The following is a 24,154-nucleotide window of genomic DNA, read 5'->3' as shown; positions in this document are numbered from 1 at the left end:
ACTATTCCTCCTCGGGAGAAAGTACTCTCACCACGATGGCAAAGTCACCTTGACGTCCATTCTCTGTATGCAATCTGTGTATATCCATGTAGCCATGTTTTTAATTAAAGCCACGAGAGCATTTGAAAATGTCTATGGTGCAAAAAAGATGCCGCATTAGACAGCTATGCATGCTGCTTGATTCAGATATAATATCTCAGCAACATCTTGTTTCAACATATTCTATTTAACTCCTGTAAAAAAAACCAAAAAAAAACCCCATCTTGGTTTGTATCCAACAGGCGGTCGTCTACCAGATTCTTCACCGTCACTTCCTCGTCTTCTAATTCGGGCTGCGTTCAGTCGACCTAAATGAACAACACCGATGTTTAAAAGCCATCACGTGTGAATGTAGCGCCACTTTTTCTGTTGTCGTCTGTCCCAAAAGTGAAGCAAAAACGGCATAAAAATGACCTTTGACCTGGTGTCGCCCTTTTCAGTGGTGTTTATCTGAAACGCTGTTCGAGTCACGGGAAGCTCCAGGTAGCGGAAAAGAGCCAGTAATCTTATTTAAAGTTCCAGTTGTCTACTCTTTATTATTATTTTTGATCAAACAGTATACACCTATAACATTATGCAACTTTTCATAGTATTATCAGTCCATAGACAAGTGTCCCGGGGGCTGAAGGGTGGGTGTTGAGAGGTGAAAAGTCTCCTCGTTTTAGAGACGTTCTACAATCTGTTATGCGTAAAGTAAAAACTAAACATCTATTCTTAATTGTATTCTGTTAACAGTGCAGGCGTCTGTGGAGGGAACACACTTGTGTGGGGGCAACAGCTGGCAAGTCCCATCTCTGAGAGAGTGAGAGAGAGTAGTATGAGGAAGATCACAGAAAGTAAGAAAAATATTAAACTGCTTTTCAGTTTTTCACAGTTTCACCCCTTCCCACCAGGAGCACACACACACACACACACACACACACACACACACACAGACAAACACCAATAAAGTGAGCTGATGAATTGGTCCACTTTCAGCTCCGCGGTGTTTGCGGTAGAATGATCCGTCATTTAGTAGAGACGACCCGATGCTATCAGAGAGTGAAAGAAAACAGAGGCGAGAGCGACGAAGAGATGAATGAGGCCGTAACAAATCCATAGCCAATATTTCCACATCACTGAGCCTGGCTGTTGCCATTTGAGCGGCAAACACACGCGCGGTAAATAGCGGCATTCTCCGTGGGCGAACCGTCGGGTTACAAAACTGGGCGTGGCATTGAACGTATTGGTCAAATCCCAATCGGTGTATCGCAACAAATGGTCAAATCTGTTTTTTATACCGTCAGTGTCAACAGTTTAGGGTTTATGATCAGTCTGTTCTTGCTGTCTTAGACCCTCAAGAAGATAAGGACTACTAAGTTTGCTAAACTAAATTGCCTGGCTACTGCACTTGGAGCCACAAATTCGGTCAAAGGGGCATGAAAGCTGGCTAGCTCTTGGGGGCAACAAACAAACAAAAAATTGGCAACCACCATGAGACTTACACACATTAGAACAAAACTAAAACAAAAAGCCATGCTAGCAGCTCTATGAGGCTGTATGCTGCGTTGCTCCTAGCAAAATGCTAACATCAGCTTGCTAGCATGCCCACAAATGTTAATGACAATGTTAATGTACTTGTGTTGAGCAAGTAACGTTTGCCACGGTCACCATTACAGTTTAGTATGTTAGTACGCAAACATTTGCTAATTAGCACTCAACACAAAGCACAGTTGAGGCTGATGGGAATGTCATTTGTCTCGCGGGTATCGAGCCATGGCCCTCCATCCATCCATTTTCTCCTGCTTATCCGGGGCTTATCCCTCCCCAGCAACATTTTTCCAACTCCTCCTGGGGGATGCCGAGGCGTTCCCCCGGCCAGATGAGGCGTGCAATCCCGCGCTCCGTCTCTCACCAGTTGGACGTGCCTGGTAAACCTCGAAGGAGAGGCACAAAAAAGAGGCATCCTGATCGGGTGCCTGAACCACCTGAACTGGCTACCTTTCGACGCGAAGGAGCAGCGGGCTCTACCTCGAGCACCCTCCGAATACCTGGGCTCGTCACACCCACCTCTGAGGCTCATTTTGGCCGCTTGCATCCACGGTCAAAATTAGGGCACCACGAAAGTCAGAGAGGTAGGTCATATCTGTACCTTTGCCTTTCTGATTGTTTTATACCGTAAGCGTGCAATAATCATCGCAGCCTGTAGAGGCCGCCTGCTGGGGTTCGCACTGTAAGTCTAGATTTCTTCTAGCAGCAGATTTTAGATGGACTGCAACTAGCTATGACACTGCTACCCGCTCCCTACAACGTCACAGTCACTGTTTGGCCAAACATCCTCCTCGCCCGTGTCCACTCTCTGCGCTCCCACACATTTGACCCCGGGGCACGCATGTCATGGAATGGTAGAAATGGAAGACTTTATTTAGCAGCATGACTTTCAAAATCAGTATTGACACACATCCATCCACACACACACACACACACAAACTGAAGGCAATCAGTCAATCATCCATGACCTATGAGCTGGCCTTGAGCAGTCGCTTTCACTTCCTTGTTTTGGATCCGTGGATTCCCCCCCATGACACACACACACACACACACACACACACACACACGCCGCTTCTGTTTGTGACACAGACAACATTTCAAATGTAAAACAACACGAAACTCCATGAAACGTCGCTCCATATAAGGCAAAATAGAAATGTGATGCATCTCATGTTTTGTAGCCCCACTGACATACAGCCATTATTTATGCACTCCGTAACCATTGGGAACTGAATCTGGGCAATGCTGACAGCGAGGCACGGCAAGCCGTCGCGAGTTGCCACGGTGGTCTTTGTTCAGTTCAGCTTCATCAGCCATTGAGCAAGAATTGAATTTAGTAGTAGTAGTAGTAGTAGTTGTTTGCCAAGAAATAGTTCCATAAGTAATTGTTATCATTATTATTACACCTATGAGTTACTTCCACAGCCTCTGCAGGGTCCCCGGCTACACGATGGGCCCTCTATGTACGGATTTGTGCTTTAATGACTGTACTGTTGTGATCACAGGAAGTGATTCATCGCAGACATTTGTGTCCATGTGTTTCAAGTCTTTGTGCAGTTGGGATATTATTCAGATATGATACTGTATTATCCTTTCAATAATTGAGCCTCCACCTCTGAAAGATCATAATATCTATTTCCGGTCTGAGTCATGATCTAGCCACATACGGTACACGCACACACACACACACACACACACACACACGGATGAGCTCAGAAGCATCCAAACAACCGCTCTTATGAACACACACTGTGCCCGCCTGTATCATTCTCGTGTTTTAAAGTTATTAGCACATCTCCCCGTGGCTTCCTTGTTTTTCTTCCTGTGTTCCTCTGTCCTCATTTTCATCGTCTGCCCGTCCGTTAATCATTACAGCAATTTCCATGTTTTTTATCACCAAGAGTCCAGCCTATTGTGTTTAACCCTGCTGATCCTCCATTAAATTCTGATAATTACTAAGAATGATTTCCACATATTGTTTACCCAAAGTCGGCTTTGCTCTGTCTGCCTTTTCTTTCTTTGCATTGGAAGAACAAAGTCTAAAGCACCGCTAGTTTCCCCTAAAGGCAGACATGTTATTTGTGCCCCATAATGTGGAAGAATTAAGACAGAACAACCAACATTCTGATGATTATACTCTCTTTAAGGTTAAATGCGCACGTGATGTAAGAGGTCCATGGCAACCCTGCTGCAGATACCTACATGTACAGCCAGGGTGCAGTTTCTGACATCAACACCACCGATGTGTCATGCATGATCAGGCCGTATCGTGCTTTAAAACATTATAAATACATACCCCTTGCATTCTTTCATTGACTTTGTGATAGAGACCAAGAGTTTGTCTTCACCCTGCGGGGAATTTGAATGTCTGAACCAGAAATGTCAACCTCATGGTGGCGCTAAATGAAAAGTCAGAGGGTCAGCAGAGTCTGTAGGCTACACTGGCTGGGAACCATGAATTCGTGTACCACAGTTGTGGTGCGTGGCAATCCAGCTGCGTTGCCATTCCTAGAGCCGTGCTGCTGGCGTGGTTTTTGTTTACAATATGCCGTATTTTAATAGCTTTATTACTTGAATGCTTGTCTACCTGTCAAACCCTCAGCTGATGGCATTCAGTCGGCGTGAATGCTCTGAGGAAAGATGGCTCTGTTGCTCAGTCATCTCAGGAATGTCCAACAGGAACCAGAGGACCAGGGACCCCCCGCCCCCCGTCTCCTCGCCTCTCCTCCACTGTCACCCAGCCCACAAAGACCTGTGCAGGTCCCTGTCCATCCATCCACCCCTCCATCCTCTCATACATCATCCGTCCATCCATCCACCTGTCAGGCCGTGGCGGGACCCAGCGCGGCTGACAGACGTGAGCCGCCGTCAGGTTGAGTCTTTTCTTACGAGGGCCCCTCTCGGAGCTGTCCAAGGGCCCCGTCGGAGCCTGGAGTGCCGCGCCAACTCAATCTTAGTAGTGGACAAAGTGAAGAGAGCGGGAGCCGTCCCATCAGTCTCCATTATGGGACAGCGTTGTTGCTCCGCTGTCGTGTTCCTGTGGTACTCCAAGGGAGATGCTGTCTCATACATCATCGGGGAACAAAGGGCCTGGCTGGGGGTGGGGGTGGTGGGTGGGGTGGAGAGAGGAGGTGGGTCCTTCCTGCCCCTGAGACAAACACACACACACACACACTCAAACCCCCTCCTCGAGTTTCACAGTCATCAGCCCTTCTCTTTGGGGGGGCCTCTGCCCAACTTGTAGTTTGTTTTAAGATGATCTTCCAAAATGAGATGTTTTCCCTGTGACAACATAAGAACTTCTCAATGTGCAAAAACAGAAAGTCAGTAAGGACTGTTCTCATCTGGCAAAATTAGCTGAGATGTCTTGTGAACGTTACTGTAAGATGTTTTGGGTCAGTTACTTAAACTAAATGAATTTCTTTTCAGGGAATTTAATATGAAAAACACCCTGGTTTAGTTCACATCGTCTGGAAGCCCTGGTGGCTAATTGTCTGTGTGGCTGATCTGAAGCAGGAGCAGTTCAGGGACCATCCAGTGTGTTCGGGGGGCGGCGTGGTGGCGTAGTGGTTAGCGCTGTCCCGTCATGTCGAAGTGTCCTGGAGCGAGACACTGAACCCTAACTTGCTCCCGATGGAGACCAGCGCCTCGCATGGCATGAGTTTCCACTGCAATCTGATAAAGAAAAGCCTTTTTGTACATAGCAGTTCATGCAACAAATATCACATATACTCCAACCAAGAGGTCAAGGGTCATGGATGGCCACTTTGTGTAGCCACCGTGCATTGAGGACTCCAGGTGTTAGGTGTTATTTCAAGTGCACAGTGTTTGTAACCAGTGTTTTGTATGTCATTTAGCAGGAAAGGACAGATGTAGCAGGTCTGCGTCAGAGAACAGCCTCTGGCTGCTGAATGTGACAAGCCGAACATTAGCATAGCAATGGGCAGCTGTCCTGTCACTACAGTAGCTCCCATCAGCCCTCCCCCGCTCACCACTGACAGCAAAATAGTCCGAGTACGTTCAAAATAAGCTGGCTAAATTTGGCTTCGCGTCCACACTATTCCGGCGCTTTTTTTTTTTCTTTCTCCGAAATCTTGCTTTTACAAAACAGTCCCCAGAGCGGATAGATCTCCAGTTAAGAAGATCATTTGATGGAGCCTTTGTGATCATTTATTTCCCATGTAAATATAGACTATCACACACGTACAGGTGTTGTCACTATAGTTGGAATAGTTGGGTAATACACTTGCTGAGAAGATCCATATAAAGCTCATGTCTGTGTGTTACAGAGTACAGAGCTGCAGTCAGGACATAGTTGGCCTGGATTAGCATAAAGACTGGAAGCAGGGGGGGGGACAGATAGCCCAACTGTATGCCTACCATCACTAACTAACATATTAACCTCTGCATAACAAACAGAAATGTAAAAATGTTAATTGGTGGGTTAATGGGGAGTTACGGCTGTAGCTATTTCTTGGTGAACAACAGCCAGGTGCAGCTACTTGCCACAGTCTGCCCCCACATGCTGTGCGGAGGTACTGGGTGAGTGTATAAAATGCTGTTTGGAAGAACAAAAAAAACAAAACTATGTAAATCATTAAAACGCAGTATAGGTGATCACAGAGAACAGGTGGAGACTGAACAGAGTTTTAACCAGCTGGGGCAGTTAAAGTTGAAGCGGAAGACCGTCCACATCTCCGTCCATTTTCTATGACCGCTTATCTTTTGCATGGTCAAGGTGCTTGTGCAGTGTTGGAGGTGTCACAGAAATGTTTTCCCCTCCGACCTGGAAGGCTTATTTAAACCCAAGGCCGACACGTGAAATTGCCCGCACATTTACGGAGGGAAGGGCATGTCTGAGAAGGGCCATAGATGTGGCACTGAAGTACTCAAAAAAAAAAAAAAAAAAAGCTGCTCAGTACAACACAACACAACACCGCAGGCAAACAGCTCACTTCAGTCAGACAGTTTACACAAAGGTAATAGTTTCCATCAAAAGCAGCCGCAGCAGTGACAAATGGGCCGGTTCCGCCCCATTGTTTTACACTTTGCTCACGCTCCTCTGAGCCCTGATTGATAGAGATGCAGTTGATCATCAGATTTTTTTTTTTTCACAAACCCCTCAATGCATAGAGTACATCAGAGGAGCCGACAAAAACCCAAACAATTCAGAATCAAATAAGAGTAATGACGAGTAACTTGTCAGCCATCAGCTGGATCACCAGCACCTGCTCTTTTTTCCGAATCAGCCTGGTTTAGGCTGCATTCAGACACACAACAATAAGTAGTGTAAAAAAAAAAACTAAAAAAAAACACCTCGACAGAGTGATGAACGAGATGGTAAAAGTCCAGCCAACTCAGTGCAGTGTAAAACACACAGTGCGGCTGGATCTGTTCATCTTGTTGTGAATTGAAACAGAGCCCGTCCACAGCATCAATTTCTCTCAAAGTTACTGTCACCTAACATCAGCTCCTAAAAGTCCGTCGCGTGACGTACATGTATATACTGTTTATCAGCATTTTGGATGTGTGTTCAGTGTTCATACCTACTTAGTTCCACAGGCATCACTGTAAATGCCCCCCCCCCCGTCACGTCGAAGTGTCCTTGAGCGAGACCCTGAACCCTAAGTTGCTCCCGATGGAGACCAGCACCTCGCACGGCGGCTCGGCCGCCATTTGGTGTGTGAATGTGTGAGTGAACGGGTGAATGAGACTTAGCCGTAAAGCGCTTTGGGGAACCGTGAAGGTTGAAAAGCGCTACATAAGTGAGATCATTTACTTAATTTTGACTGTTTTTCTCTCTCACTGTAAACCTGCTGGCTTCCTGGGTGCAGTGGCTGATGGGCTATTGTCTGTTGGTAGGGGTTTTACTTTACCAGACTGGTAGGTTGAGGAAGGCCTTAGTCCTAATAGTAATTTGTGAATTAACAAACAAAGAAATTACAAAAAAAAAACATTATAATTAGCAAATTGAATAATTGTTAATGAAACTTAGGGTCCATGGCAGCCTTAATAAAATTCCCACATTATTTATGAAGCTGCTGGTGGTTTTCCCAGGTAAACCAAGATTTATGAATACATACTGATTTGACATGGAAATGTAGGTAGTAAATTGTGTATTACGACGAACCCAAAATGTGTGCGCATCAAGATCTTCTGATGAGACCGGTTGTGTTGGCTCAGTCCACTGACGGACCTGCAAAATCCCCAGAAAACCTCTGTCTGAAGACCGCAGCTTTTTGATGGGGGGGAGAACAAACATTAGCATTGCATTATCTCCCGCCGCTTCCACTCAAGTTATGCCGACAATTTTTTTCCCGGCAAGCTGGTGAAATTTGCCTTTTGGCCTGGGTTGTTAGCGTTCTTTGACGGACAACAGAGTCGGCTTCATTCTCAATGATGGCCTGATTCAATGAGGCCACGGGGGGGCAACAAATAAAAGACTCCTCATGTTCTCAACCGCGGAACGCATTGCGAAATAATGACAACTCTGATGACAGAGAACAGGCAGCGTATTGACTGGACACAAAGGCCACGTTGACTGACCGCACTAAGTGATCCATAAGCAGCTGTTGCAATCATTGTCTCATTGTCTCAATATGCTGATTCCAGAGGACAGAGGAACGTGTGTGAATGTGTGTGGGTGCGCAAATGCTTGTTCAGTCACACTCAGTATATTTTTGCATACTTGAATGCGCGTGCACATCTGCATGTGTGCTTCCACCTGTGTTGCACGTCTGCATTTACATACAAACATTTCATATGTGTCCGCCAAATGTGCACCAAACGTGTCTCTGTATGTGTGTGTGCGTTTGAATGTTGCGATGCAAATTGTCGGCCAGCCAGAGAATCACTTGCTCCATTCAGAGTTCCTTGGCTGCAGCTCTGAGGACGGCATGATGAAGCTTGCTTGACTTCTCTGCAATGTCAGTCATGCACATTTTAAACAGCCAGGGAATAATGTTGGCTTTATGTCAGAGGAGCAGCAGCAGCAGCAGCAAATGCAAAAAAAGATCTCAGACAAACAGAGGTCTTTACAACTTTGTTCTCAGTGAACGCATAATTCCAACAATATTGTTTTATCCAACTTCGACTCAGGATGGTGAGATGCCTTTTCCTGCAAGGTCAGGGATAGTGCATGGCTTTGGAAACACTGGAGTTAAGTCAGACGAAATGTAACTGACATTATACCTATCAGTTGGCAAAAAAAAAAAGTTTGATTTAGCCTATAATCTCTTTATTGATAGTGTCATAGTCTGTTGGCCTTATTCTGCACTATTTGGCTAGCGACCAGTGGGCCATTTAAAATGATGTCGTGCTGTCTTTGGTTGAACTCACTTTGCCCGGCCTCCTGCTATCTTTTTTATTTTTTTATTTCAATTTATGAAACATCTCTTCAACCCATACTCAGCTTGCTGCTATGTAGGTCCCATTTACGCTCATTCACATAACTAGATAAAATGCAGATGCAGTGTCATATGGTCACAGCACCTAAGCATGGATATGGCCCAGGTGTCATCATGTGACCTAAGTATGGAACTTCAGTCACATGATGACAGTTTACATTTTGTGCAATAAGTACCCAGTGTTTATACACATACAGTGCTGAACAAATGTATTAGACCCCCCACCCAGTGTAAGGTGTTTGCCCCCACTGCCCTAAATGAACAGTATTGCTGATGACCAAAATATCTGATGTCTCTGTAATGGTTAATCCACCAGTATGTGCAAGCCAAGCTCTTTAATCAAAATGATCTCTTTAATGCTAAAATAGAATTATTGTTGTTATCCATGAATTCTCAAATTTACTGTTTTACAAAAAAAGCAGAAAAAAATAGTAAAGCACATTTATTATTTTTTGATTGAGATGCCAGATTACAGTTATTTACTTGCATTCCTGAACAGAAACATTTGTTTTGAGGTTGCAAGAATGCAAGCTGTTATCAGGGCCAAAGGAGGTCGTACAGAATATTAAGATTTCTGGTTAATATATGTGAATAAGGACTATTTAGTTGTTCCAGTTTGTTATTTGCCTGATAAATAACAATACAATTTTTAGTTTGAAACAAGTTTTTGACAGATTTTTCAAATATTTGTGTTTTCTCATTTTTATGACAGGTGGTCTAATAAATTTGTTAAGCACTGTAAATATCTTTGTTTTGGGAAAGGTGTATTTTGTATACCGCGAATGAAAATGTTTTTGATAACAAAAAGCATCAGTATTGACACTATCCACTCTGGCATTGCTGCGTATTGCTGCGTCTGGCATTGATCGAAAGCAAAAATGTACTAACTAAAAGCTCAGCCCCACCCATTGAGATTTAACCCATCCAATGAGCTGATTGCTGCGTCTACACCAGCTCCTCTAAGAAACTTTTATTTGGCTAAAGCGCCAATCTCTTGAGAGCAGAATGAAGAATCAAACAAATGAGGTAGTTCATAGGCTACCTGTCCGTCCGACCCTCTGGGATTTCAAATGGAATTAAATTAGTTTACCACATGCCTTATCTAATGACGACAGGTCTCTAAGCAACACGGTCTCATCTTCTAGAGCAATGACACTGTTGCTTGTGTGTGTGTGTGTGTGTGTGTGTGTGTGTGTGTGTGTGTGTGTGTATGAGCCTAGAGTATAATGAACTGGCCTCATTATTTCTCAAGAGGATGCTGCTTGCTTTGTGTCTCCCTCACTCGTCATGCAGAATGCATCATACATAATGCAACACGCACACAAATACACTGTGTTACTCGCACACACACACACACACACACACAAAAAAAAGACAAATACACACATGTAAAGAGGTACTCAAACCTAAACCCACCCACAACTGGGCCGACTGTTCGACCGCACCGCATGTGAACACGAGCACAGGCACGAGCCCGGATGCGATCAGTAAAGTACAGCTGCTCAGAAAGTGTTTTATGATGATGGGTGACGCAGAACCTGTGTGTTTGCTGTTGGGTTAACCATGCACGCTTCCTTTTGCTCCAGAGTGACAGGCAACGAACGCTACCGTAGTCCGATAGGTCAACGCCCTTGAGGCTTCATGGAGATGTCCGATGTGAAAGACTCATAAACACTCAGAACATCGCACAAAAACCAGACTTTGGTCAAGATTCATGGACAAACTTGAACTCATTGCTGTCTGTCCATGAATGGAAATTGGACCCTGTCATCAGAAGTTACCTTCTCTCTACTGAAAGACAACATTTTCAGCCTAAAGCAGGTGGTAAGGCTTGTAAAAATAAAAAAAACACTCATGGTTTTCCTCTGCATTGAGGGCATTATTATTATTATTATTATTGATTGTTGATTTGAATGGAGCCAGTCTGTACAGCAAAAAAAGCAAGGTGGGCCAATCAAATACATGCAACACGTTCCTGGTAGATTACTTCGTTCCAAAGTTGAGAATATTTAATACAAATACTGCAAACACGGCGGAGCCACAGCTTCTGGCTGATGAAGAAAGCAATGCAATGGTTAGCTTAGCACTACCATGTAGCAATGTAATGCGGCAAAACCGCCGCAATTCACAGGGACAGAAAGGGAACCTGCACCACATGGGTGATGAATTGAATTGTGGACTCACTTCAATTTAATTCAATTTTATCTTTATACGGCGCCAAATCACAACAAATGTGATCTCATGACGCTTTACAGCTTTGTCTCTGAGGCGGGAAAGGCAAAGAGGACGAGCCTTTTACTTTTATAGTGTGGGAAGTTCCGCCTCCTGGCATGACTTTGTTTACATACGGTCTTGAGCTGAACCGAAGGCTGTAATTCCATTTAGACTGTAGTGGACGGTCAGAGTGAGGTCAAAACAGATCTACTGTTTACCTCGAGATTGTTATGATGAAAGAAAGAATAACGGTCTCCATTATACTTTCCAGAGCTGTAAAAATCCTGTTTGAGTATTACAAACCTCTGTGAAGTGCTTTTGCCGTCTGGCAAATCTTTGAATGCGTTAATCTGTCACTTCAACTGGACTTCCTGGATCGTATTTCATTGTCTCACAACCTTGAACAACACGGCCCCTACCAACTCATCTGTGCTGTTTTAACCATGATTGTGTCATAAGAGCGCAGGGCTGATTTTGGTCTGAACCTATATGATTGTCTGATTGCTCATCTTTCTTGCCCCACGTTTGACCTATTATCAATGACGTCAGAAATTTGTGAGTGCGACCGATTAAAACAAGTCCTCCAAATGAAATGATAGAATACATTTTTGTTTTGTTTTGTCCATGCCGCTATAGACAGGGCGACATAGTTTGTTTGTGCCTGCTGAAACCGTTACAAATGACCATTTCAAAAACACGCCATTTTCTGATCTGACGCTGCTATGGTTAAGGTTTTTTTTTTTTTTTAGGTTTAGGCACAAAAATGACTTGGTAAGTTTGGGCACTAGAGGGCTTCGCCACTTAAATATGTTGTATTGGGCACTGACGGCTGAAACGACAGCATCAGTCATTCTCTGGACTTTGGGTCTCAATTAAACCGACGGCCTGAGTTTATGCCTGGCGTCCATCGTCTTTCACATCATCTCCTGTATTAAACAGAACAGGCCTCTGTGCTTTCTGTGGCAGCGAAACCTGAACGTAAGAATGTTAGAATCAAATATACAGGGTAACAATGTGACAGCTGAATCTGAAGGTTTAAAAAAAAAAAAAAAAGCTCGGTAAAACTGAATGCACTTCATAAAGCGAAGGCTGTTCAATTCTCTCCCATTATAATGATATTCAGTAAGACAAAAATGTCACTCGGACTCCCACTACTACTGTTCATTCTACAACTCATAGTGTTTGCATTCTGTAACAGCAATTGTTTTGACCCCCAGTCCGCAAAATGATGGAGCGTGCATTTTAAAATGGCTTTGGATGAAATGGATTCATTTATTTTACTTTGCAGTTTCATGCATTTGATTTAATGCTGTGTATTGTGCAGGTTCACAGCAGCTATGTTGCCAGAGACCTCCGCAGGTGCTTTGCTCTTTTAGCGGTCAGTGCCCCAAAAAAAAAAAAAGGTGCTGTGGACTCAAATCTTGGTTTTAATCCTGATTTTGGTTACAAGTCAGAGGAGAAGACGCAGTATGTGCTGTTGGACAAGGAGGGCTGCGGAGAGTTCAATGGCCTGCCTGGCCTTCCCCTCTTCAACTCTGTTCCAACCCCGGGGACTGGGAAATGTAGTCTCGCTGAACTACACGGTATCCTATTTTTTTGATAGTTTTGGTAACGTTTGTACGCGCCTCATCCAACACAACCACACACGCGTTTCTATTAAAGCCGCTCTGACCGTGCAGCGCTTCACAGTTCACGTTTACGTGAATTAGCTCGCGTTGATGCTTTTTGGTAAAACGCCATATCCCAAGCTGCTTTTCGTCTCTCGCGCAGACTCGGTGAGGCGCGGACGCGGAGAAGACTCGGTGGAAAATGAGTGGAGGGAGGCTCTCGTCTGGGGGTGAAATGAGACATTACTGCCATGAATTGCGTTTTGTTTTGATGAAAGTCGCATTTTTGTCTTTTTTGAATGCGAGCCAACCAGCCCCGGAGGAAATTTGGTGATATTGGAGGATTTACAAGGCTTTTTTAAAAAAAAAAAAAAAAAAAACGGTTCCATTGGCGTCGGAACAGTGCCAGAGACACACCGATAACCGTTAGTTGTTTTGTTTTTTCCCCCCGCAGCCAGAATGCCGCGGGATAACAAAACTCCCCTTATCCAGAAAATAGCCAAGCAAGCCTATATGACCTTTAAAGGCTTTACGTGTTCGGTCAACGGGGATAATAATCTCGTTGCGGACAAACAGAGTGAACTCGTCGCCTTGGTGACCGCGCTCAGGGCTGCCGACCTGAAAATTGCTCCGCGGAAAACCAAACACAGCTCCGGGGAAGCGGAGCTCCAGAGCCCCCCGGTCACCTACATGCACATCTGCGAGACGGAGGTGTTCAGCATGGGGGTGTTCCTGCTGAGGCCCGGCGCCTCCATACCCCTGCACGACCACCCGGGCATGAACGGGATGCTGAAGGTGTTTTTACTCCTCATGTCTGCCGTGTTATGGCCTCTTGTAGCCCCAATGCGAGCCGCCGTGTGTTCCGGCTCTTACATGTCACTGTGTTTAAGCTAGCTAACATTATAGCTAGCTAGGGAAACGCATATTAGCCTAACGTACGACAAATTGAGACGTGACCTGAAACTGTTTTGAGACTCGAAGGTCATAACACCACTTCGTTCACACTTGCACAAATTTGCACAAACGAATGCAAGTAAAAGTTTAATATTCCATTATAGGAAAACATATTGCACTGGACCTAATGGGAACTTGGGTGGCAGGGTCCGTTTACGTACACAGTGGTGATCAGCAGGGGCCTCCTAACAGGTCGTTATTACACTGATCGTGGAACAATACCTATCCACTATTAAAGCATAATTGAACAGAATCCACTTGAAGTTAATTGATGTGCAATCACAGCTGCATGTCACTTCACCCATAGAACAGCCAGTCCCACACAGTGAGCTACAGAGCTTTTAATTGGAAAAGAAAAGGGGGAAAAAAAGAGCACTGGGACTCATATGAGCCAGTATCTTCAGTTTAGGTGTTTGAATCAGTGTCTTGAAAAGAAAAAAGGCATCCCAGCCATCCATACGGTTTCTCTCTGTTTTTATGACTTGGTATTCTTCTTCTTCTTCTTTTCCGTCCTTCTCTGATGGATTCAGACGTGATGCGTTTTACCCCAGGGAAGCCTTAGAGACAGGCATGCGTCATGTTTATTTGGAAAAGGGGGTCAACGGTTTACGCGTTTTTCCTGAAACAAACCACATGTTTGTCAGTCATAGCAGGGAATGCCACGCCCCCAATGTGGAATTAAAAAAAAAAAAAAGTAAAAAATAAGGATGAAAAGTTAAATTGCAAGCTCCCAAAAATGTAATGATGCAACTGTCATGATCTTCAACCTATTAAGGTTTCCCTTTTCACAGATCATTCACAATAACTGTGGACTTGAATTCAGGACCAGAAAATAAATGTAATTTTGTAATTAATTATCCGGAGTTCTGTTTTTAAAACCAAACTTTACTTTTGGTGAGAAATCCGGGTAATTCCAAAAAGAAAAGAGCGACATCTTCCCAGGAAGTAATCTTTTTCAAATCAAGGGAAACCTTCAGTCCTGTTAGGCCATCTGCTGTCCTCAATAGGAGAATCAAAGGCGATCGAGGCATAGTGAGAACAGAAGACCTTACTTGACGTAACAGTGTTGTATGATAAGCACATGTGTAAGTCAGTGCCTTGTAAGTCATGCCATGGTAACCTGTGTATGTATTGGTGTTGGCAGTAACCGTTTCTTGCCTCTTGTTCAGGTCCTCTATGGGAAGGTGAGCGTCCGCTGTTTTGACAAGCTGGAGGACAGCCTGAGTGTCAGCACCGCCCTGCCTCATTTCGAGCCTCCGTTGGCTCCGTTTCAGACGGCCTCCCTGCGGCGCTCTGTGCTCTGCTCGGTCGCTGAGTACTCGGAGAACAGCGGGCCGTGCCTCCTCACTCCTGTTAGGGATAACCTCCACCAGATCGATGCAGTGGAGGGGCCGGCTGCGTTCCTGGATATCCTGGCACCTCCGTACAATCCAGATGACGGGCGGGACTGCCACTATTACAAAGTCCTGCAAACTGTGGCGGAGGGGGAAACGGATGGAAAGAGCAACGAGGAGCAGCAGGGCGAGCAGAAGGAGAAGGCAGAGGAGACATGGCTGCTAGAAATCCCTCAGCCAGAGGACTTCTGGTGTGGTGGGGAACCCTACCCGGGCCCTGCAGTCTCTATCTGAATGCAACCTCTGATCAGAGGAACTACACTGCAGTATAGGATAGTGATGATAATATAGAGATATCCATCCATCCACAAGAGGAAACTTCCTCTTGCCACAGGGAGGTCAGACATGAGGGTCATTATTACCCGGAACTCAAAGGGAATGAGTGCCTTGCTCAAGGAAGATACAGCAGGGCAGCAGCTTTTAGAAACGGGCTTGAACTTTGACACCCTACACAGAATGGGTGGGTAGGACCACTGAACTGCCTGCCGCAAACTGTCAATAACCTCGACAAGTGTTGACCCAAGGAATTCATATTCCTAATATGGCATTTTTCTTCGGACCATTATGTTGCCTTGTACACACACACACACACACACACACACACACCAAATGTTCTGTGAATGGTGGGGTGCCATTCGGATCTATGATGTGTGTTAACACATCTGTTCTTCACTCTGCTGCCCAGGAATTCTACATCGTCACGTGTCTTAATGCCAAAGCCTGTAACTCTAAGTTACTACACTACTAAGTTGTACCTGCCTTATTTGTGAATATTGAATGTATACTTATTAAGAGTGCAATTTCTATCGCACGCACTCATTTCTTCTTCCAAAGTGCACACACTACATTATATGTACTTTATTTTGATTACATGTGTTTAACTTATTCCAGATAACATGGTTCCTGCACAGGTCTGGTCAGCTATTTCTACGTATTCTACGATGTCATTTCACCTCACTGTAACTTGATCCAGAGTGACGTGATGGCAGCATGATACAGACTGACCCCAGTCTTTAAACCCAGTCCAGAAAGTGTAGTTGATTACATTTTTTTTTAAATGGAAGCTGTATTTTTGTGTTATAAAGCCAACACACTTCCACTTTCTCCAGTACCTTTTTTACATGTAGCTCGATAAACACTATATCATTCCAGTCTGTATGTTACATTACTTCAGCTTATATCTTGACTCTTCTTTGGCCTGTATTAGACTCCACGCAGGTCTGTGTGCCAGTTTGACAATGATTCTGTTACTCTGATGTACGGGGAACAATAAAGTAGATGGGAATAATCGTGCAACAACTCACGCGTGTGTGCTGTCTCATGCTGCCAGTCCTGTAGTGTGTTATTTTGGTCAGTACAACAATCTAGGGCGTCTTCCATGAGAACAGAATCACTTCATTCGACCACCGTTCTAAAGTTTATCCCTATGAAACGTATCTTAGAAATGTCTTAATTAATGACATTAATGATGGCCCTGCTCCATTAGTATTCCAGTGAGCCAGCGTGCATAATAATATCAGTGCCTTGGAACCGGCACACCTAAATGGAATGCAGCCACCGTGAATTAATGCCATCAATTATACCTGTGCTTCTGCTGTGAAAGGAAAAAGGTGTAGAGAAAAGTCTATTCTTTTAGTCTAGCCTTCTCTCCACGTAAAAAAAATCCAACAAATATAATCGGCACGGTTTCGTTATTATTTTGACCCGTGAGAAGTTGGTCCAATCAACGAGCCCGCTTGGTACAGAACCACGGAGACCCCACAGCGAGCGCACGTTCATACAGCAAACTGCAAACGGGATGAAGGTTTTCTTTACAGCTTGTGAGTGGCATGATGACGCAGATATTTGGAGGAGGGTTACCGCACACCTCACGTACGGGACCCCAATGCCAACGGGGGGGAGATTAGGCTACGTTGGAGTGAGGTGCTCAGGATGAAGAGGTCAGCAGTGCCGTAACTATAACTGAAATCAAATCCCAAGACACTTGCACGGAATGTTTCACGTCCTGCTGGGACATACAGCTTTTTCTGCAGTCTTTCATAACCAACGTTTTGACTTTGAAAGGTGAAACAAATCGAGAAGGACCCAACGTAATGCCAACGTTAAACAACCCCGAGTGTTTAAAAAGTGGAAGAAACCCCTGACGCTGACAACACAAGATGATAGAATATATAACACGCTATGAAACCTACATCACCAGTGGGTCAATGTTTTTCACTTATCTGGTGTCTTTGAAGGGAGCTAGATCTTATCTTCCTTTACTGAGCTGTCGTTCTTTCGTCTTTACTTTAGGGGGCAGGCTTGCCAGGTTGATCTGGGAAATAACTGATTTGGCCGGAATGTAGCACGTAGTATGCGGTATGCGAACAAAAGCTAAATATGCAGTACGTCAAAAACACCCGGATGTCGTGCTGATTAGGAAAAAAAAAAAAAAAGTCCCCCATATGCATCGGACCGGTTCTACCTCGAATACTGTGTCCCACAATGCAAAGCGCTGGCGGTGGATTGCCATTATGGTTACATAAACTTTCACTTATTTCACCTAAGCAGTCCACCAAAATCTGTTTCTGAACAAATTTGACTCTCCCACTCGTATTACATCTACAACTGCATTTGTTGGTAGTATGTAGTAGGCGGTTCCGAATACAGCCTTGGATAATGATCGGGTGAGATTTGGACCAGATTCAAACTTTGAACTCCCACCGATATAATTTCATTTTTGCACGTGTGTGTGTGTGGACTCGGTTTAGCAGCACTGAACGACTCGTACTGCCAGACCCAATCAAAGTCAATGATCTGCACCGTAAACGTTACGCAAGGCGACGCCAGATCCCTCTGCTTTTGCCAGTGAATTTACCCTCTGTACGACATGCGTTGCGTAGAGAAAGTTGCCTCGCCTCGAACGCAATTCGTGCGACACTGTGACTGGCTGGTTCTCACCCTTGGCGTGATAGGGTGGAGCGGATTCAGGCCTCAGATCGCGCGATTGAACGTGACGTCCACTATTCAAGAACTTTCTTGAGCGTTTCAAATGTCTTGCCATTTAACGCAAAACAAAAGGTCGAATATTGAAACGTAAAGAAAGAAAGGATATGTTTAGGTTATATGAAGAATTGAAGAAATAGAGTGCAGAAATCCGTAAAATTGTGCAAGAAAAACAGAGTGAAAGAGGATTCACCTCCCGGGCAGCACAAAGACCCTCAGACAGAGTCAAACCCAGACAGACAGCTTTGACGAAAACAACAAAAGCAAAAAGGTCAGCGTCCGGACGGGCTAAGTCTTCTCCCACACTTCAACACAATGGGGGGCTTGTGGCAGAGCTTGTTAACATTATTGTTAATTCGTGTTGTGTGTTGTATCTGCTGGAAATCTGCTTTTCTTCCACATGGCCAGAAAACGTTCCTATAACCGGACTGAGCACGTTTCGTCCGAGCTACTGCGTGTGTCCACCAGCACTGACTGATGGGATTCTTTCGTATCTTTCCGCATTGGCCTTCGCGTGGAATATCAGTTAAGACGAGACGGTGCTAATGTCCATGTCATGTTCACACACACACACGCTTTAGAGGCTGACGCTGACTGTCACTTTGGCTACACTAATTCGCTGCATATGCAGTGACCCTGTCAGTCAGGCCAGTGTCACAGGGGGGGGGCTCATATGAAATGCAATTATCCTCAATTTCCAGTGTCAAGTCTATCAGGCCGGTATGTCAGTGTGGGGAAGACTTGTGGTGCGGCTTGAACAAGGAAAGCCATTTGTTGGCAGCTGCTAGTAGAGATGTCAGATATGTGCGTTCATTGCTCTTGACTGTAACAGTCACTACAGACTGGTTATATTGATTTGTTCCATGATTTGCCATCAGTCAGGTACAGCACCATAATTAACATTCAACAAGATAATAAGACAAGTGCAGTTGTGATAATATAAAACATGTCTTCATGGGAGACGGTTAATAGTTGTTGACCAATACTGTGCATTGATAAAACACGTGTCCCGCCATCTGCATCCAATCCGTTGCAAATCATTGATGACATGTTTGTTTGCTGCTTATAAATGCTAAGTAGGGAGGGTTAAAGTAAAGTGTAACCAGACTGTCAGCGAGGAGAGGAGCGGGGGGACGAAGAACAGGGACGCTCTTTGTCCCGCTCGTGATGACTCTCTGCAGCGCTGCTCATTTGCTCTTGTGGTCGAAGTTGGCGTCAGAGGAATAAAGATGGTACAGATGGCCGCAGGCTTCACGGAGCTTCCTAAAAGCAGAAGCCTGAGAAATGGGCTTGCTTCCCATCTCTTCCCCCCATGAATCCAACAAGTGTGTGTGTGTGTGTGTGTGTGTATCCAGCGCAGGGACAGGTCTGAGACATGTTTAGCTACTTGATAAAAAAAGAACTACCACCACCAATAATTGATCAAACATCAACCTTAAATTTTTAAAAAAAAAAACGACAAACAATACTTCCAAAACTCCATGAAATACAACAGAAACACTGAAATAGAAACAAATCTGACAGGAGTTATGACTTTTATCAGAAAGAGTCCAGGTCTTGAACTGTAAATGTTATAACATATATATATATATATATATATATATATATATATATTATTCGTCTCATCTTTTTTTTTGTTTATCTGTGAAGAGAGTGTGCATAAGAAAACATTCAGTTTAAAACAAATTGGACATTGGGCTTATATATATATATATATATATATCCCTATATAAATCTGTGTATATAATAAAATGTGGCAAACGTTATGTCGATGAACTGTTAAGTGTGTGACGCAGTGTACTTACATCTAAAAACTATAACTAGTTTCAAATGACAGCAGCCTACATTGACTTGAACAAAAAGTCAAGACAAAGCACAACACACACCACAGACGCTTCCTTGCTGCTTATCTCCTGGAATGTTTCAAGTCTTGGGATTGATGGCTCAGTGGATGACCACACATAATGACTCCGTCACAACAGGTCCACAACCCGGAGAGAGAACCAACAACTCACCACAGTGCATCTGAGCCTGGACCTCGTGGTTCTCCTGCATCCAGCGTTTAGTGGCTTTCATCCAGAAGCGAAAACCTTGAAATGACACCACATTATCCACAGCATCAAGCATTATGGCTTCAAAATGCAGAATGTTGAACCTGTGGGATAATTCTAGAGTAGCAAGGAGTAACAGTGTTCATCCATCTTACCTCTCCACTGACTTCCAACAGGCCTTTGACTTTGATGCAGATTCCTGGTCACAACAAGGTGGTGCTTTTTCAGGGACTCCATCATAAACTTGAAGAAGCTTTTAACTGTCTTCACACAAACATTCCCCATGCATTTGTAAAGCTGACTTTGCAGCATGTTTAAACTGTCGGTGCCTTAAGGTTCGCTCCACCACATCCTGGTGTTCATTAATAGACACAGACGTTTACGTGGAAAGGAAACAGGTGACCACGGCTGCCCACTCGTGAGAGGCGTTCAGGTGTGAGTCACAAACAAACAAACAAACAAACAATGCAAGACGGCGGGCAACATCAGAACGTCTACAACAATAAAAAAAAAAAAAAAAAAAACTTTCAGCTGGTGAAAGTTATTTTTACTGTACTTTTACTTTTAATGGACTTTTTACAGGCGGATTTTTAGACCCAGTATATTTAGGTTAGATGAATAAATAAAAGCACAACGAAAGATCCGCCGACATTGTATTCTTGCCGTGTGGGGAAGTGCTTTGAAACAGCATTTAGACCTTCACACTGTGAAATAAACTTTAAAGGAAAATACAACTGAGCTGTTAACTAAATGAATAAAATATATTTTTTTTTTTTGCTGCGTTTTCTTCTAAAACTCGAGTGTGCTTTAGAAACAAACCTCAACGGCAACAAAGGAGAATAGGGTTGCGACAGCGGTGCACAGAATATATAACCCGATATAACCTGACACCTAAATATATATAAAGTGAGTGGGTGAAAACTCTGAGTCAGAGATGCCACATGTGAGCAAGGTGGGATTTACCCAATAAAATTTCCAACATCAGCACCTTCACAGGTGTTTTTTTTTTTTTTTTTTTTGTAGAAATGCAGATAAAAGAATTGAACCCCCCCCCCCCCCCCCCCACACACACACACACACACATTTCAACCACTTAGCGACGTTCGGGGGTTCCGTGAACGCATCTCCACGTAGTAATAAACCAAACTGATAGCGGTGTTTCTCATCCCCATACATTTAATACGTCTCATAAAACACACACAGTCACAACGAAGATGTCAAGTAGGTATGAGTTCAACAGATTCAGACTCCGGCATTGTTTAAACACGAGACGAAAGGCGTACAAAAATAGAATGTCTTCCAACTTTTACATATTAAAAGGACAAATATACATTGCATTAGAAGCGTCCTTGAATCAGTCAGTGTACAAAAAAGACACACAGCAAGGCACAAAAAAAAGGGTAGGGGGATGGTGGTGGGGGGGGGGGCATATAGTCACCAACAGAACATGTTAGGATGAACACTTTGTCAGTTCAAGAAACTGTTATTGCAGTTATTTCAGGTTTACGCGCGCAGCCTGTTGCGCGCTCCATAGGCTATACGTTGGTGCCACAGTCCCCCTTTATATTACAACCCCCCCCCCCCCCCCCTGCAGTTCTTACGAATAGAATGGCTATATTTACTTCTATGTTCAGTAGACTGTGCAGGCAAAGTGCATTCGTGTCAGTCTCTCTCTTGTCAGTTCTGGCGCGGCGCAACCGCACCGCCGTTCTCGTCTAGTCCAGTCCAGTCCTTGCGCCGCCAAGGCTGCCATCTGGTTTAATAGTTCTTTTTTTCTTTTAAGGGGTTAGTGTGCGTTACGCTGCCACGGTGGCGACAAAGTTTTCCAGGCAACACTATGAGCAAATCCCGTTGCTTGCGCTGATGCCGCCCGGCGGCCGCTCCAAGCCGGAGCTGCTGGACGAGGAGGAGGAGGACGAGGAGGAGACAGTGGAGGACTTCCTCTCCTTCTGCCTCAGGTGGATTTTAGTGTGTCTCTTCCTCTCGTCGCTCCGGGCGAACTTGCGGCCGCAGAAGTCGCAGGCGAACGGCTTCTCCCCCGTGTGCGTGCGGATGTGCGTGGTGAGGTGGTCGCTGCGGCTGAAGTTGCGCATGCAGATCCGGCACTGGAACGGCTTGTGTCCGGTGTGGATCCGGATGTGTCTGGTCAGTTCGTCGGAGCGGGAGAACCGCCGGTCACAGCCCTCCGCCGGACAGGGGTACGGCCGCTCGTGGATGGGCGTCTTGCTGGGTCTGTTCGGGTACTTTCTGGGCCGCAGGATCGGCCTCAGGGGCAGGTTCTGTGGGCTGTAGGCAGAGGGGAGCCTCGGTGGCCCTACCTCGGAGCCTCCACCGCCCGGACCCCCCAGTGTAAAGTTCCTGATAGTGTTCAGCGGGGTCAGGGGTGGAGGGACGCGGAATGTATCGAGCGGACATGGACCGAACGGTTTACGATCTTGGATACCTGTCGTGTGCATGTCCCGCGGGCAAGCCGGCTGGAAGAAGCCCGAGTAGTCAGGGATGATGGGGAAGAGCCCCGGCGCGTCTGAGCTGCCGGGCTGCTTGGGCGAGGAGTAGGAGGGGGGCGGGTAAGACGCGAGGGGGCAGGTAGAGGTGGACAAAAACGCCGAGGGGTCCTGGTACACGTCCCCGCAGCCAGAAGAGGAGTAAGGAGGCGGTGGGGAGTACATGTGGTGGTGGTGGTGGTCTAGCTCTGTCTGGTTCTGAGCCGCCATGGTGCAACTCAAATTACTGGAGAAGTGATTGGGAGAACCGGAGGAAGCCGGGGAGGAGGACGCCGAAGAGGAGGGAGGAGGAGGAGGAGGAGGAGGAGGCGGCTGGGCAACGTTGAAGATGCCCGAGACGATGTTGATCACTCCCTCGGGGTTCCAGTTACTCGGGTACTGGGAGTCGATGGAGAACTTCCCCATGTAGGTGAAGGTCTGGTTGCGGTGGGACGCGGACTGAGAGAAGCCGCCGGAGTAGGAGGAGAGGTCCAGGGAGCGCTTCTCCAAGCTCATGTCTGCGCTCATCAAGCCATCTGCGGACAAAAAAGAAACGAGAGCGGGTCGTTAGTTAGACCGACGCAAACAAAGCGAGTAATTCACTCCTTCACACCGGGCAGGAAAGCGGCTCCAAGCTGCGGGAGAGCTGGCGCGTCTCTGTTCCATTACGCACGGACGTACGTTCATGCAGGGAAACATTAACAGCAACGAACTTTCTTTACAATGACAGTCAAAGGCAAAACAGTTAGTCTCCTAATTCTTCTCTGTAGACGTGCGTAAGAGGAATTTGGACATATTTTCAATTTACGCTCCAAACCAGCGTCAAACCAGCAAGTGTTGCCACCTTACCTGCCGCCACGTTAATCTGGTCGTAGTGCGCTCCTAAGTCGCTGTTGGGGAAGATAGCCACGGAGGTCGGCAAGCTGGAGGCGATGTCATCCACCGAGTACACGCTCTCGGCCACGGGGTGCACGAACCCCCCGAGATTCACCGGCACTTTCTCCAAAGTTTTCGCCGTCATCGTGGACTGACTGTCTCTCTCTCTCTCTTGTCTTTCTGTTCTTTCCTCAAAGCTCTTCTTCTTCTTCTTCTTCTTTTGTTTTTGTTTTGGTTGTTGTCGAACAACTAACAGTGCGTAAACCCGGCCGAGCGTGGTGGGTCACCGCCGCATGCCTCTGTCTGTCGCCGGGCGTGAGAGGATGAGCTCCGTGTGTCAAAGTTAACTCCGCGTAAAGTGACTCTTATTGGGAACTGGGGAGGGGGGGCCGGGCGCTATTATGTATATATGGGGAACCTTTTGAATGCGGCCGCCGCGTCATTGCCCAAATATGGAGTGGGAGGGGCGACGAGAGCGGAGAGCGGAGAGGCGCTGCCGGCGCTGATTGGCTGAGAGGCTCCGTGACGATTTCAAAGGGAATCACTTGTCAATGGAGAACCCGCTGCTCCGGGAGAGATAAAAAACGGCCCTTTTTCCACTCGCTGCCAAACAGC

The 24,154-nt window shown here is 45.6% G+C and overlaps 2 protein-coding genes across 2 annotated transcripts; one reads left to right on the top strand and one right to left on the bottom strand.

The window, feature by feature from the left end:
* Nucleotides 1-13,190: 13,190 nt before the first annotated feature.
* On the top strand, nucleotides 13,191-16,447 carry adoa (2-aminoethanethiol (cysteamine) dioxygenase a). The gene is made up of 2 exons (XM_070927317.1): nucleotides 13,191-13,591; nucleotides 14,920-16,447. Exons 1-2 carry the CDS (start codon nucleotides 13,256-13,258, stop codon nucleotides 15,376-15,378), a joined length of 795 nt encoding a protein of 264 aa, XP_070783418.1. The 5' UTR covers nucleotides 13,191-13,255; the 3' UTR covers nucleotides 15,379-16,447.
* Nucleotides 16,448-21,338: 4,891 nt separating this feature from the next.
* Nucleotides 21,339-23,890, bottom strand: egr2b (early growth response 2b). Its single transcript, XM_070926966.1, has 2 exons — nucleotides 23,513-23,890; nucleotides 21,339-23,199 (listed from the first exon to the last, which is right to left on the bottom strand). The coding sequence occupies exons 1-2, from the start codon at nucleotides 23,682-23,684 to the stop codon at nucleotides 22,016-22,018; spliced, it is 1,356 nt and encodes a 451-aa protein (XP_070783067.1). The 5' UTR covers nucleotides 23,685-23,890; the 3' UTR covers nucleotides 21,339-22,015.
* Nucleotides 23,891-24,154: the final 264 nt, after the last annotated feature.

This window comes from Enoplosus armatus, chromosome 20 (assembly GCF_043641665.1).
Source record: "Enoplosus armatus isolate fEnoArm2 chromosome 20, fEnoArm2.hap1, whole genome shotgun sequence".
Lineage (NCBI taxonomy): Eukaryota > Metazoa > Chordata > Actinopteri > Centrarchiformes > Enoplosidae > Enoplosus > Enoplosus armatus.
This window is presented reverse-complemented; position numbering and strand designations above follow the sequence as displayed.

Bases quoted from the DNA above. Each gene is read 5' to 3' on its own strand.
- adoa (XM_070927317.1), top strand. From the start codon at position 13,256: ATGCCGCGGGATAACAAAACTCCCCTTATCCAGAAAATAGCCAAGCAA. The intron at 13,592-14,919 runs GTGTTTTTACTC...CCTCTTGTTCAG, and splicing joins GCATGAACGGGATGCTGAAG to GTCCTCTATGGGAAGGTGAG.
- egr2b (XM_070926966.1), bottom strand. From the start codon at position 23,684: ATGACGGCGAAAACTTTGGAGAAAGTGCCGGTGAATCTCGGGGGGTTC. The intron at 23,200-23,512 runs GTAAGGTGGCAA...TTTTGTCCGCAG, and splicing joins CCAGATTAACGTGGCGGCAG to ATGGCTTGATGAGCGCAGAC.